The 14764-nt window shown below is 39.1% G+C and overlaps 1 protein-coding gene across 2 annotated transcripts in view; it reads left to right on the top strand.

Annotated features, from left to right (window-relative positions):
• The window catches only part of maco1b (macoilin 1b), a 94419-nt gene that overhangs the window by 48177 nt on the left and 31478 nt on the right, over positions 1–14764 (top strand). For both annotated transcript variants that reach the window (XM_072247054.1, XM_072247053.1), the window contains 3 exons: positions 2092–2218; positions 8614–8737; positions 11108–11286. In XM_072247054.1, coding sequence (XP_072103155.1) covers positions 2092–2218; positions 8614–8737; positions 11108–11286 — 430 coding nt within the window. The remainder of the gene's footprint in view (positions 1–2091; positions 2219–8613; positions 8738–11107; positions 11287–14764) is intronic.

Here is a 14764-nt window from a genome sequence, read left to right as displayed (position 1 = left end):
GGGTTATGTTGAACTTATTGGAGCATACACATAGTTGAGATATTAAGGTTAAAAAATTAATAAAACTGGCATTTTAAAATTAAAAAAATTAAATTCTGCTCATAAAATTTTACTTCAAGGCCACAATAATTAGATCTTTGCAAACCACTGAAAATCTCAATTGTATTTCTTTTAATTTGATGGCAGAGGCCATTGAATCAAATGTTGAAGTAGTTGTCAGTTCAGTTATTTTTAAAAGATTTCCAATCTGCAGATACTTAAGCTGGGCACGCTTTAGAGGAGCTGGATCTCAGCAATATGGGGAATTTTGTATTTCACTGAAAGTGTGACCGGTTTCATCGTCATCACAACTGTAAAATAGTTCAAGGAATGCATAAATCGGCTCAGTCAGGCCCATTGTAATGTTTTGTAAGTAATATCCGCTTAGCAGTTTAGAGTTGTATGTCAACTGAACTAGGGAATCTTCTCTGCAGAACATTTGCACTGGAATGTTTCCAGGTACAGTACTGCTGTATATATGATTGCCTTGTTGTAAAGTTCACTTGAAGATCTGAACTGTGGTAAACTTGGCAGAGGGGATACCTGTTTTAAAATTAGTGTAGTGTTGCTCTTTGGAAGAGAATGCTTGAGATGGGCATTTGACTTGATTTATTGACTTGAACACAAAAACTTGTCACATAAAAAATCTGGCCATCTCTACTTACCATCTTGTATGACGTGTAAATTTCTCACTTGCCTTGTGGGTCTACTACTGTTTCTTTCACAATTGTGCCTGACTTCAATCTGCAGTCAAATAAATTGTACCTTAGTGAGGTTAATTTCAGCAGGGTATTCATCTGCTGTAAGGATCTGTAATAATAATTTAGTTAATCACAGTTGGAGTAAAGAGAGCCTGACAATGTGCCTCTTCCCTCAGCGCACTCTGCCAAGGAATGAGTTAAAAGTTAACTTCTGAAACCTTTCTTTTAATTCTGGGACTGTGGTCAGGGCAATGTAGTTGATTTAGTGGAATATAATTTTTCCCAAGTTAGATTTGATGAAATTTCTCACCAACTGAAGCTACCTTAGAACTTTCTATTCTAGCTTCATTTGATAAGAAATTTAATATAACTTGGGAAACGTATAGTAATTAAATTCAGTTTGTAAAAGTACAAAGAAGAGATAGTAACACTAAATGGGGAAATTTTCTGATGTTTGACTGAACAAATATAATTTGTGTCACAAGGTAGTCAAAGTGGGTACTTTTGAATATATTCCATGAAGGAAATGTCATCTTTTGTGACAAATACCTATTTCCTTTTATGTTAAATTTCATATGAATCCTTTTGGGGAACAGATTTGTTGACCTTTCACCAGAAGTCTCTTATGACTTTTCCACTCACCACCTTGTTTTCAGTTTGCTCAGGGGGGACTGTATGTGTGTGTGTGGGGGGGGGGCAGGTGGAGAACTAGTAATCATGTAATTTCCATTGGAAAACTTGTCTGTGAAATGACTAATTCTTTTCTGGTTTCTTTCACTCTAACCATTTCAAACACAAGTATTTCTTTAAATTTATGACAGGCTCTTATCAAGTCAACATACTTTGCTGTTTAACAAGGTCATGTTGATTACTGTACAGATGTCACATGTTAATATTTGGCTGTGGTATGAATTTCTTCCAAATTGTGCACCTGTTTTTGACAAAATGTCCAATTTTCTCTTGAATGCATAAACTTGAAGCAGCAATTTACCTAGTGAAAATGCTTATTAAAGTTCTTTCAGCTTATATCGACATAGTAAATATGATTCTATGGATTGCCATTTTGCCGTAGAGAATATGCTTTGGAAGAGATTTAATGTTTGTATCTATTGATGAATAGAAAAATTGAGTGGGAAATGAATGCCACACTCTTCAACCTACATCATTTTATTTTATGTTTTCCTTCTTGCCATTCCCCTTTGTAATGATCTCCTTTGATAGAAAATCCAGTTTAACAATTTATTTTGTCCCTAGGAATTTAGAATTGATCTTCAGGAAGCTCAATGTATTAATTTGAAAGACTTCATGGATTAAGCTTGTAATGCATTGCTTTGCTCTGTTTTTCTTGCAGGCCTTTTCAGTATTTTTTGTTTGTGTAGCCTTCACGTCAGATATAATATGCCTACTCTTCATACCAGTGCAGTGGCTTTTCTTTGCTGCCAGTACTTATGTATGGGTTCAGTATGTTTGGCACACAGGTATGTTCATGTTTTTTTTCCCCAATGGATGTTGTCTTATATTTGAAAATAAACTGTGGATGATCAAACTTAAGACTTGATACAAATCAATATTGGATGATTGAAAGGTCTAAGTTTCTCTTTAGCCTTACTTACCAGACACATTTCTGCATTACCATGAGAAGAAAGGTTCCTTCCGACTAGAAAATAGAGTAACTTCAGTTAGCATTTATAATACACTTTCTCAAAAAAAACTAACAGTTGGATTGATTGTGCAGCAGATGATTTGGCATTCTTGTGATTCTGATCCTGCTTAAGATCAGTTGCATCTTGGTGGCTTTTGACTTAAATATTAACTAACTTTATCAATTTACGTTTTTTTCTCTGTTCTGACTGCATTTCTTTGCACAGCTGAATGAACACACAAGTGTATTATCATTAGCCATTTAAAATGTGCTTATAACCCCTAATGTTTCATGCAAACCCATATCATGTGTGTTGGGCCATTAACTACAGCACCTCATGCAAAATAGCAATGAAACGATTACTGCTGAGAACTGAATGAAACACTGTAAGATTTATCCTTGATCAAACAGTAATAACCTAGAAACCTGTTGCACGGGGCATTGAAATTACATTCTTATTACATATCAGAGCTTGAAAAATAAGCTTTTCTTGAAATAGATTATGTATTTTGCTTTATCAGTATAAGGCCATAGCTTTGGCTGAAAGACCATGAGACATAGGAGCAAAGTTAGACCATTCAGCCCATCGAGTCTGTTCTGCCACTCCATCATAGATAATTTATTATCCCCCTCAACCCCACTCTCCTGCCTTCCCCCCGTAACTTTTGACACCCAGAGTAACCAAGAACCTATCAACCTCCACTTTAAATATACCCAATCACTTGGCTTCCGCAGCTGTCTGTGGCAGAGAATTCCACAGATTTACCACCATCTAAGCTAAAGACACTTTTCATCCCTGTTCTAAGTGGACGTTCTGAGGCTACGCCCTCTCGTCCTAGACTCCCCTAGACTATAAGAAATATCCTTTCCACATCCACTGGGCCTTTCAATATTTGGTAGGTTTGAACGAGATCTCCCTCATTCTTCTAAACTCTGGCAAGTAGAGGCCCAGACACAAATAGTTTATTCCTGGAATCATTCTCATAAAACTCCTCTGGACCTTGTCCAATGCCAGCACATTTTTTTCTTAGATAAGGGGCCCAAAACTTCTCACGATACTCTTAAGTGCGGTCTGACCAATACCATATAAAGCTGACAGTTGGAGTATTGATATTCAATGATAATTTTAGTAAAAAATGTCAACTATGAAAACTGCTTCATTATTCATACTGAAGCACAACATTATGCTCTGTTTTTTCCTGCTCTGTCTCTCTCTCCACCCCCGCCCCCCCCGGGTACTCCTAATCCCTTTGTAGATTTCCTCAAGCAAGACATTTTCTTCAGGTTGAAGTGGCTTAAGTTGCTTAGGGCAGTGGTTCCCAACCATCGGGCCGTGAGGAAACGATATGAAATGATATGAGTCAGCTGCACCTTTCCTCATTCCCTGTCACGCACTGTTGAACTTGAACCCCCCCCCACCGGTCAGTCGGTCCACAAGAATATCGTAAATATTAAACCGGTCCACTGTGCCAAAAAGGTTGAGGACTCCTGGTTTAAGGAGTGTCCTGGCTGAAGCAGAAACTCAAATTGCCAGAAGTACTAAATAGATCAGGCAGCGTCTGGGAAGAGAGAAGTGATGATGAAGGGCATTGAGTGAAATGTTAGCTCTAAGCCCCTGGTTAACGTGTCCTTTCCATGTGGAAGAATTTAATTCCACTTTTAACCTTTTTCCATTACCTTTTGTACATTACCCTATTAGTCTTAAATTTTCTGTTAGTTTTAAAATGGTGATCTGTAAAAGAGCGGCCACTTTTTCCAGCTGATGGACTAAGTGGTTGCTCATTCATAAATATCAGTAGTGTAGATGTTTACTACACTACATTTTGAACTGCACTTCTTCTGAATCACAGCAGAGGATCAGCTTCAACAACCTTCAGGCATAATGCCCGGTCACAACTGGGCTCAATGGGTTAATGTTGTTGAGTGAATTTTGCTTCACTGTCCTGGTTCAGCTAGATTGGTTCAGTTTATTCATGTGTTTTCTGTATTCCATGGTTTTGCTCAATCTATTTTACTGTAGCGTATCAAAGGTATGTTTCTGTAACATTCTGGGACATATTTTAGCCTATATCACTGTAACAGTAATATAGGTGTAGTGAATAAGTGTATATAGATTTTAGTAAAGTGTCTGATAACATTCCTCATTCAGAAAGTCAAGACATAGGATCAGAATCCAATTTAATATCACTGGCATATGTTGTGAAATTTGTTGTTTTGTGGCAGTAATACATTGCAATACATAATTATACTATGTTGGAGTAAGAAGTATATATTTTAATGTATAAATATATTTGTAATATTTATATTTTAATATATATTAACATTAAATAAGTTGTGCAAAAAGAGGGAAAAATAGTGAGGTAGTGTTCATGGGTTCGATGTCCATTCAGAAATCGGATGGCAGAGGGGAAGAAGCTGTCCCTGAATTGTTGTGTGTTTGCCTTCACGCTTCTGTATCTCCCTCCTGATGGTAGCAATGACGAGGGATCCAGGAAACTTGGCTGTGTGGGATCAGAATTGACTTCCCCACAGAAGGCAGAGTGGTCGTAAATATAGCATATTCTGCTGGAACATCATTGAAACCTCTGCTCTTTTTGTGATTTTTTTTTGTGACTTTGAAGAAGTGGGATATTGGGTTAGTAAATTTGCAGATGACGTGTAGATTGGTGGTGAAGTGGATAGTGTATAGGGTTGACGTAGATTGCATAAGGGCATTGATAGGACACAGAGATGGGCTGAGAAGTGGCAGATGGATTTCAATCTGGAAAATTGAAGTGGTTCACTTTGAAAGGTTGAACTTGAAGGCAGGATATAGGGTTAATGGCAGGATTCTTAGCAGTGGGGGGGGGGGTGACAGAGGGATTCAAGGCCTATGTCCATAGATCCCTCAAAAGTTGTCATGCAAATTGTTATGGTGGTTAAGATTGCATATGCTGTGTTGGCCTTCACTAGTCAAGAGTTGCAAAGTAATGTTGAAGCTCTATATAACACTGGTTAAACCACGTTTGTTCAGCTCTGGTCATCTCATTATAGGAAAGATGTGGAAACTTTAGAGAGGGTGCAGAGGAGATTTACCAGGATATTGCCTGGATTAGAGAATGTATCTTACAAGGATAGGCTCCTTGGAAAGGAGGATGAGGGGTGATTGATAGAGGCCTATAAAATGATGAGGAATAGACCGAGTGCATGTCCAGAGACAGTTGCCCAAGGAGGATATAGTCAATATGAGGGGGCTTAATTTTAAGGTCATTGGGAGAAAGTGTAGTGGGGATGTCAGAAGTAGGTTTTTTATAGAGTAGTGGATGTGTGAACACACAGCTAGGGGTGGTGGTAGAGGCAGATATGTTAGGGACATTTAAGTGACTTTTAGGTAGGCATGTGGATGAAAGAAAAATGAAGTGCAGTGGGACGGAAGAGTTAGGTTGATATTTGAGTAGGTTAAAAAGATTAGCACAACATTGTGGGCTGAAGGGCCTGTACTGTGCTGTACAGTTCTATTTTTGAAAAAGAAATGTAGACTCAATTTAGTTCTTTATGAATGTGAAGGTGAAAACAAAGGCAATTAGCTTGAGTTGATTGTATAACCAAGAAGGATTTAGTTTTCCTTTGTGTCAACCTTTCCTCTACAGCAATTATTTAATAATTTATAAAACTCCATTGTTATTTTGCAGTCACATGCTTTGATAAGATCATGAAGCATAGAGTGAATGTACACAACCCTTCTCCCAGGAAAAGGGAATCATTAAGACTAGAGGGCATAGGTTTAAGGCAAGAGTTTCCAACTGGGGGTCCATGGACCCCTTGGTTAATGGTAGGGTTCCATGGCATAAAAAAGGTTGGGAACCCCTGGTTTAAGGTGAGAAAGATTTAAAAGGGTACTAAGGTGCAACTTCACGATGAGGCTGGTGGATATATGGAGTAAGCTACCAGAGAAGGATAAATTTATTAAAACTTTTAAAATACACGGAGACAGATACATAGATAGGAAAGGTTTTAGATGGCTAGACCATACATAGGCAAATTATACCAGCCTAGATAGGTATTTATTTGGAAACAGGCCCCACAGAGTTGGTCCATGAGACCTCTTTACATGCTACATTAGTCTGTGACTCTCTGATAAAATACTAACCTTTAATGGAACCAAAATCTATTAATGTGCTGAATTTCATTGACGCAGGCTTTCTGGCTGACCTAGTAGGTTTTTCTTTCAGCTTGTAAAATGATCTGCTAACTCTAGCAAGGATATGGAATGCTAAAAATACTAAAAACACTTACGTTACCATCAGTGCAAATTTATTGTAGGACAAAGTTTTATTAATTGAATGCATAATTTGAAGTTCAAACAGATTTGAACAGACATGCAGGAAATCAGATGGAATATTATGATGTCTGCCTTTTACTTTACTTCATGTCACAATATTGGATCCCTTAATCTTTATTGTCGAATGACAGATTTCCATTCAAGCAAAGAGTATGAGGAGAATTTACAAAGATGTTGCCAGGACTTGAGGGTCTTGGTTACAGGGGAAGATTGGATAGGTTAGGAGATTATTCCCTGGCATGTAGGAGAATGTGGGGAGATTTGTTAGAGATATACAAAATTGAGGGATATACCGTAGTTAGGGTAAGTGTAATCAGGCTTTTTCCACTGATGTTGTATGAGACTAAAATAGAGGTCATGGGTTAAGGGTGTAAGGTGAAATATTTAGGGGGAGCTTCACTCAGGGTTGTGCAAGTGTGGAATAAGCTGCCAGTGGATGTGGTGGATGAGGGTTCAGTTGGAACATTTAATAGAGGTTTGGATAAGTATATAGGTGAAAGGGGTATGGAAGGTGATAGTTCAGGTGCAGGTTGACTAGACAGAATAACAGTTTGGCATTGACTGGATGGGCCAAATGGTCTATTTCTGTGTTGTTGTGCTGTAGCTGAAAGAGTCGTCAATTTAAAAAGTCTTTCCTTTTTAAGTTGGTTTTAATTTGAATGAAATGTCTCAACAAAAAAATGGAAGATAGATTTCAAGTTTGATTGGCACATCCCCTTTCCTGAGCATCTGATTGCTCTGTTTTAAATGTTTCTTAACCCCCATCATTTTAACAATTGTTTGCACAGTGTTAAAGTGCATAAAGTCCTTTGGCTTTTACACAATGCAAAAAGGAATTTGAGTCACAGGTTGGCCCAAAGTTCTATGATGATGCCGTTAATGTCAACTTATTCATCTGGGACAACAGTGCATTGAGGCAAGCTGTTACTCCTGAAAGGGTCAAGAAGGATAAATCCGGCTGAATCAGTTTTAATTTTTCATTTTTTCACTCCTAGAAATTGAAGTTTTGTGACTATGTTGCATGGTGTGTATAAAAGCAGGTAATAGAAGGGAGGAGTACAAATCTCCAAAGTTGTGATGTGAACTAAATCGTAATTTTCAGATTTGGTTAAAGTGTAAGTTGCAGATGTGTCTGCAGTATAAGATAAGAATATGAACTAACACTTCAAACATGTCTGACCTCATTTGAACCCCTTTGAGTGAACAGGCAAATTTGTACTCAAAGGCTTTCAGATTAATTCAGAAGTGCTGGAATTAAAATGATTTCTTTGAAAAAAATTAAGATAGAAGCTACAGAGACCTCGATTTCACCTCAGCAATCACATTTGTATTGATATATGGGGCTTCCTTTATATCATCTCTTACCTTTTCATTTAATTTTCAGTTAACTTTCGCAAGTTTCTTTTAAAAAAACTTTTTAATTTCTTCAACGTATTTGCTGCACACTAGAGTAGCAGTACCTTGTGCAATTTTTCTTACTGTAATTGCTGAATTTGGAGATAGATGTCATCTTAGGAATCACACCATAAGAGGAAATTGAAACAAATAAGTTTATTAAATATTAATGTCGTAATGTTTAAAGAATTGAAACAATTCACATTTTTATTTGATGTCTCTGGTTTCTGAAATTTAAATACAAACTTTTATTTGTTGCTGTTCAACTTATGCAAATTTATTTTAGCACAGAGCACAGCAAGAAATGTCTTTTTAAGACCTTTTTTTCTGTTTGATATGCAGCAAATTTGCATTTTCCTACATTGGAATCTGATTTTCCATTTTGCATCAAGTCGTGGTTGATAAACGAATAAATGGAAGTTACCTTAATCACTTATTGCTTTTTATATCTGTTACAAGTCATTGTTTTATATTTATTTTTTGGTGATGAGGTAATACTTATTTTTCTTTTTCAGAAAGGGGAGTTTGTTTACCAACTGTATCACTATGGATATTATTTGTTTATATAGAAGCAGCAATCAGATTTAAAGATTTAAAAAATTTTCATGTGGATCTTTGTCGTCCTTTTGCTGCACACTGGTAAGTTATCACTTTTCTTAACATCCATTGATGAAAGTATATTTAATTATGATTACCTTTTCAAGATCTGTGTATAATCTGGTAATATGAGTGCAATATCCCTGAATGATCAGCTTGAGTAAGCTTGTCTTTTACTGCTGTTCATTCCAGTACAATCTCCCCTGCCACTCTGTATCACAAATGTAAGCCCTACAATACCCAGACCGATGAAGGCTAGCAAGCCAAAAACCTTCATCCTGTCTACCTGTGATGCCACTTTCAGCGAAACATGTACTTGTATTCCCAACTCCCCTCTTTTCTACAACCATCACCAGGGCTCTTCCGTGACAGAATATCCTATCCTGATTCACCTTCCCAAAATGCAACACCTTTCTCTTATTGGAATTAAATTCCCATTTGACATTTCCTCAGCTAATTTTCCCAGATAATCAAGATTCCTCTGTAAATTCTGATAACAGTCTTCACTGTCAATGAGACTGCCCACTTCAGGATCATCTGCAACTTTAGTAATCTTCGCTTGTACATTCTCGTCAAAATCATTGATATGACTGGCAAATAATAATAGGCCTAGCACTGACTCCTGATGAACGCCAGTAATTAAGGGCCTCAGTGTAGAGCAGGGGTCCACGAACCCCTTGCTTATTGGTATTAGTCCATGACATAAAAAAGGTTGGGAACTTCTGGTCTAAAGTGCTTTTAAAAATCAGATCAGTATATGCTTGATGGTTGGCATACACTTGGTGGACAGATTAATTTTGTAATTATGTAGCTTGTGTGCATTCTGAATGGTGATAAAGATAGTTTAAGTCTTAACCAAACTCTGTCCTGGAGCTATTTAAGTTTTTGATACAATCATTTGATTTTTTTTCCCCCAAAAGTTCAAGTCTATGATATTGGGCTTAATTTGAGAGATCACCAGATATATTCTGTAACATGGTGAACCATACAGTCTTAAAAGTTGTCAGGCTAAGCTTTGGGTATATTTTTCATAATTAGTATACTACTGGTTAACTCTGAATCTTCAGACAAGGCAAAAACTGAAGGAGTCTCCTTGCCGTAACCTGTTAACTTCTGAAAAGTGCATACAAGAATGACTGCCTCTTATTTCTTGTGGATGTGCAAGAATAGACCAGCAACAGTTGGTATCTTTATGATGGAGAAATTGAAAGGTCGTGGAAAATTACTTCATAGATCTTAGATTTATTTATTATCCAGCTCTGTTTCTGTGCTCTCTGGGTTTCATTATTATTTCTCCAGGTAGCTTGGCTATATTACTCTGATGTGTGCTTTATATAAGGCTCAAAGTGCATTTATGTATACAATATACAACCTTGAGGTTTGTCTCCTTACAGGCAACCACAAAACAAAGGAACCCTATAACCCATTTTAAAAAAAGAAGACAGTCAAGCACCCAATATGCAAAAAAAAAACAAATTGCGCAAACAATGAAAGTAAGCAAATAACATTTGGAACTAAAGTTCACAAAAGTGAGTTCACAGTCATGAAATCAGTCATCACTGCAGCTGGTCCAGGAGCCCGTTAGCTGCAGGCCACAGCCTCGGTTCAGTGCAGAGACTAGTAAACCTCACCAAGCAGCGAGCTGAACGCCAGCCTGTCCCTCGTCTATGGCCCCGCCTCCCTGACCTTTTCAATCTAACCTGGTGTTTAAATTGGCCACCCCTCAGCTCATTCCTCACGCTTGGATTTGGGCTCTGCCGCTTCGATTCGGCCTGTACCCGACCTTTCCGATCTGGTCTGGCGCTTCAATTGGTTAAGCATCGGCTTGTTCCTCGCTCTCAGGCTCGGGCCCTTTTGACTCGTCGCTGCCTCATCTCAGATCTGCCACTTCGAATCAGCTGCAAGCCTATTCCTGCAATTGCCAAATATTGGTTCGTTCCTCGTCCTTGGGCCTGGGCCTTGCCACCTCAATTCGGTCCATACACACCACGCCACAATTGTCCTGCGCCTTTGAGACTTCAGTTCACACCATCAAAATGTCGGTTGATACAGGCAGTTCAGAAGCTCAACTCCAAAAGGAAAGTTACAGGCTATTGATTGCAGTGATCATTTTCCAGAAAAAGCGTGATTAATAGAGTAGCTAGTAGTCTTGTTTGCTGCCAGCAAGGTGTCACTGTGCTTTACCAGTGCCATCTTAAACTGGAAGGATTTAATAAAAAAAGAGTTTGAGATATATTCTTCACAAATTTCAATAGAAATTTAACCCATTCCATCTATTTTATGGAAAAGTGATTAAAACTAAGTGAAAATTATTCTTACTAGTCTGACTTTTAAAAGGTGATAACTGCTTGGCAAATGTGAATGAACTTGTTTAGAGGATTGACTTATTCTGTTCTCAACCCATAAATAAAGCATTGGCTATCCTGTGGTGACACTGGGATTTGGCTTCAAAAGTTACGTAAGCTACAAAATGCGATTAAGAAAACAGAAGGAAGTGCAGAAGGAGAATGAGTTCTACATGCAGCTACTGCAACAGGCTCTGCCCCCAGAGCAGCAGATGCTACAGAGGCAAGAAAGAGAAGCTGAAGAAGGTAAGCATTTATTGAGCTACTGCTTGTGGACAATGTGCTAATGCTCGGAATTGTCAGCACTGGGCCGGTTGGTGGCGCAATGACATCGGTGCTGGACCTGGGAGCGCAGGTTCTCGGGTTCGAAACCAGTCGGGTCCACTCCAGAGTACGCTTTCCATCCGTGCCAGGTTGAGTGTTGAGATCACAGCTCAACCTCGTAAAATAAAGGGAAAAATGCTGCGCAGGTGTCTGTGTGGGGAGTGGCGTGCCACACAGTCTCTCTCTCTCGCTCTGCGCCTTGTAAAAAACCATGAAAAAGACATCATCATGAACGCACAAGCAGATATGCACGCACGCAGACGCACACACATGCAGGCACATGCCAAAAAAGACCATAAGACAAAGGAGCAGAAGTAGGCCATTCGGCCCATCGAGTCTGCTCCACCATTTTATCATCAGCTGATCCATTTTCTCCTATTTTGTCCCACTCCCCTGCCTTCTCACCATAACCTTTGATGCCCTGGCTACTCAGATACCTATCAATCTCTGCCTTAAATACATCCAATGACTTGGCCTCCACTGCTGCCCGTGGCAACAAATTCCATAGATTCACCACCCTCTGACTAAAAAAAATTTCTTCGCATTTCTGTTCTGAAAGGGCACCCTTCAATCCTTAAGTCATGCCCCCTTGTACTAGACTCCCCCATCATGGGAAACAACTTTGCCACATCCACTCTGTCCATGCCTTTTAACATTCGAAATGTTTCTATGAGGTCTCCCCTCATTCTTCTAAACTCCAAGGAATACAGTCCAAGAGCGGACAAATGTTCCTCATATGTTAACCCTCTCATTCCCGGAATCATTCTAGTGAATTTTCTCTGTACCCTCTCCAACGTCAGCACATCCTTTCTTAAGTAAGGAGACCAAAACTGCCCACAGTACTCCAAGTGAGGTCTCACCAGCACCTTATAGAGCCTCAACATCACATCCCTGCTCCTATACTCTATTCCTCTAGAAATGAATGCCAACATTGCATTCGCCTTCTTCACTACTGACTCAACCTGGAGGTTAACTTTAAGGGTATCCTGTACGAGGACTCCCAAGTCCTGTTGCATCTCAGAACTTTGAATTCTTTCCCCACTTAAATAATAGTCTGCCCATTTATTTTTTCTGCCAAAGTGCATAACCATACACTTTCCAACATTGTACTTCATTTGCCACTTCTCTGCCCATTCTTCCAATCTATCCAAGTCTCTCTGCAGACTCTCCATTTCCTCAGCACTACCGGCCCCTCCACCTATCTTTGTATTGTCAGCAAACTTAGCCACAAAGCCATCTATTCCATAATCTTAATCGTTGATGTACAATGTAAAAAGAAGTGGCCCCAATACTGATCCCTGTGGAACACCACTGGTAACTGGCAGCCAACCAGAATAGAATCCCTTTATTCCTACTCTCTGTTTCCTGCCAATCAGCCAACACTCTATCTACGTATGTAACTTTCCTGTAATTCCGTGGGCTCTTATCTTGTTAAGTAGCCTCATGTGTGGCACCTTGTCAAAGGCCTTCTGAAAATCCAAATATACAACATCCACTGCATCTTCCTTGTCTAGCCTACTGGTAATTTCCTCAAAAAATTGTAATAGGTTTGTCAGGCAGGATTTTCCTTTAAGGAATCCATGCTGAGTTCTGCCTATCTTGCCATATGCCTCCAGGTACTCTGTAACCTCATCCTTGACAATCGACTCCAACAACTTCCCAACCACGGATGGCAAGCTAACAGTTCTATAATTTCCCTTTTGCTTCCTTGCCCCCTTCTTAAATAGCGGAGTGACATTTGCAATCTTCCAGTCCTCCGGAACCATGCCAGAATCTATCGACTTTTGAAAGATCATCGCTAATGCCTCCACAATCTCCACAGCTACTTCCTTCAGAACACGCAGGTGCATTCCACCTGGTCCAGGAGATTTATCTACCTTTAGCCTATTCAGCTTCCTGAGTACTTTCTCTGTCATAATTGTGACTGCACACACTTCTCTTCCCTGCCACCCTTGAGTGTCCAGTATACTGCTGTCTTCCTCAGTGAAGACTGATGCAAAATACTTGTTCAGTTCCTCTGCCATCTCCTCATCTCCCATTACAATTTCTCCAGCATCATTTTCTATCGGTCTTATATAGTCCCTAAGTAGTTCCTAGTAAAAGTTACTAATTAACATAAAGTGAAGATGGCAGTTTTTTTTGTAATTTGTTAGTGAAATCAGTTATTTATTAGCAAAAGTCATTCAATCAGAAATGGTCCCAGAAATTCATCTTGTGTTGCACCTGCATTAACTGAGCAATTTTAGTCAGGGGAGTCCTGATTTTTGAGTAATCCGCAGTAGGCTCCTGACGTGTTGTTCTGTGCATTTAAAATAAATGTATTCTTAAAGCTATCATTTTACCAGATATCATGGCACAGAAATGAGTGAACTACGGTGGTGCTAGAAGGTCTGTGAACCCTGTAGAATTTTCTCTATTTCTGCATAATATGACTTAAATTGTGATCAGATCTTCATACAAGTAGATAAGGAGAATCCAATTAAATAAATAACACAAAAAAACATTATACTTATTCATTTACTTATTGAGAAAAACGACAATAAATTACATTTATTTGTTGGAAAAACTAGGTGAACCTTTACCTTTAGTAACTGGTGTGACCCCCTTGTACAGCAATAACTTCAGTCAAATGTTTCCGGTAACTGTTGATCAACCCTGCACATCGGCTTGGAGGAATTTTAGGCTATTCCTCCTTACAAAATTGCTTCAACTCTGGAATGTTGATGGCCTTCCTTGCGTGAACTGCTTGCCTCAGGTCCTTCCACAACATTTCTATAGGATTAAGGTCAGGGCTTTGACTCGGCAATTCCAAAACACAAATGTTCTTCTTTTTAAACCATTCTGTTGTTGATTTACTCTTTGGGATCATTGTCTTGTTGCATTATCCAACTTCTATTAAGCTTCAGGTAACGGACTGCCACCCTGACATTCTCCTGTAAAATGTCTTGATCCAATTTTGAATTCATTGTACCCTTAATGATTGCAAGCTGTCCATGCCCTGAGGCGGCAAAGCAGTCCTAAACTACGATGCTCCCTCCACCATGCATCACAGTTGGGATGAGGATGTGGTGTTGGTCTGCAGTGCCCTCTTTCCCCAAACATAGCAGTGTGCATTTCTGCCAAAAAGTTCAACTTTTGTTTCATCTGAGCACCAAGCATTGTCCGAGAAGCATTGTAGAACATTGAGGTGGACTTTTTCAAACTTGAGTCGCGCAGCATTATTTTTTGGAGAGCGGTGGTATCCTCCGTGGTGTCCTTCCATGAACACCATTTTTGTTTAGTGTTTTTCTTATAGTGGACACATGAACAGAGGCTTTAGCAAGTGCTAGAGATTTCTGCAAGTGTTTGCTGTTACCCTTGGGTTCTTTTTCACCTCCATCAGCTTTGCATGTTGTACTCT

The sequence above is a fragment of the Mobula birostris genome, chromosome 30 (genome assembly GCF_030028105.1).
Source record: "Mobula birostris isolate sMobBir1 chromosome 30, sMobBir1.hap1, whole genome shotgun sequence".
Taxonomy (NCBI): domain Eukaryota; kingdom Metazoa; phylum Chordata; class Chondrichthyes; order Myliobatiformes; family Myliobatidae; genus Mobula; species Mobula birostris.
This window is presented reverse-complemented; position numbering and strand designations above follow the sequence as displayed.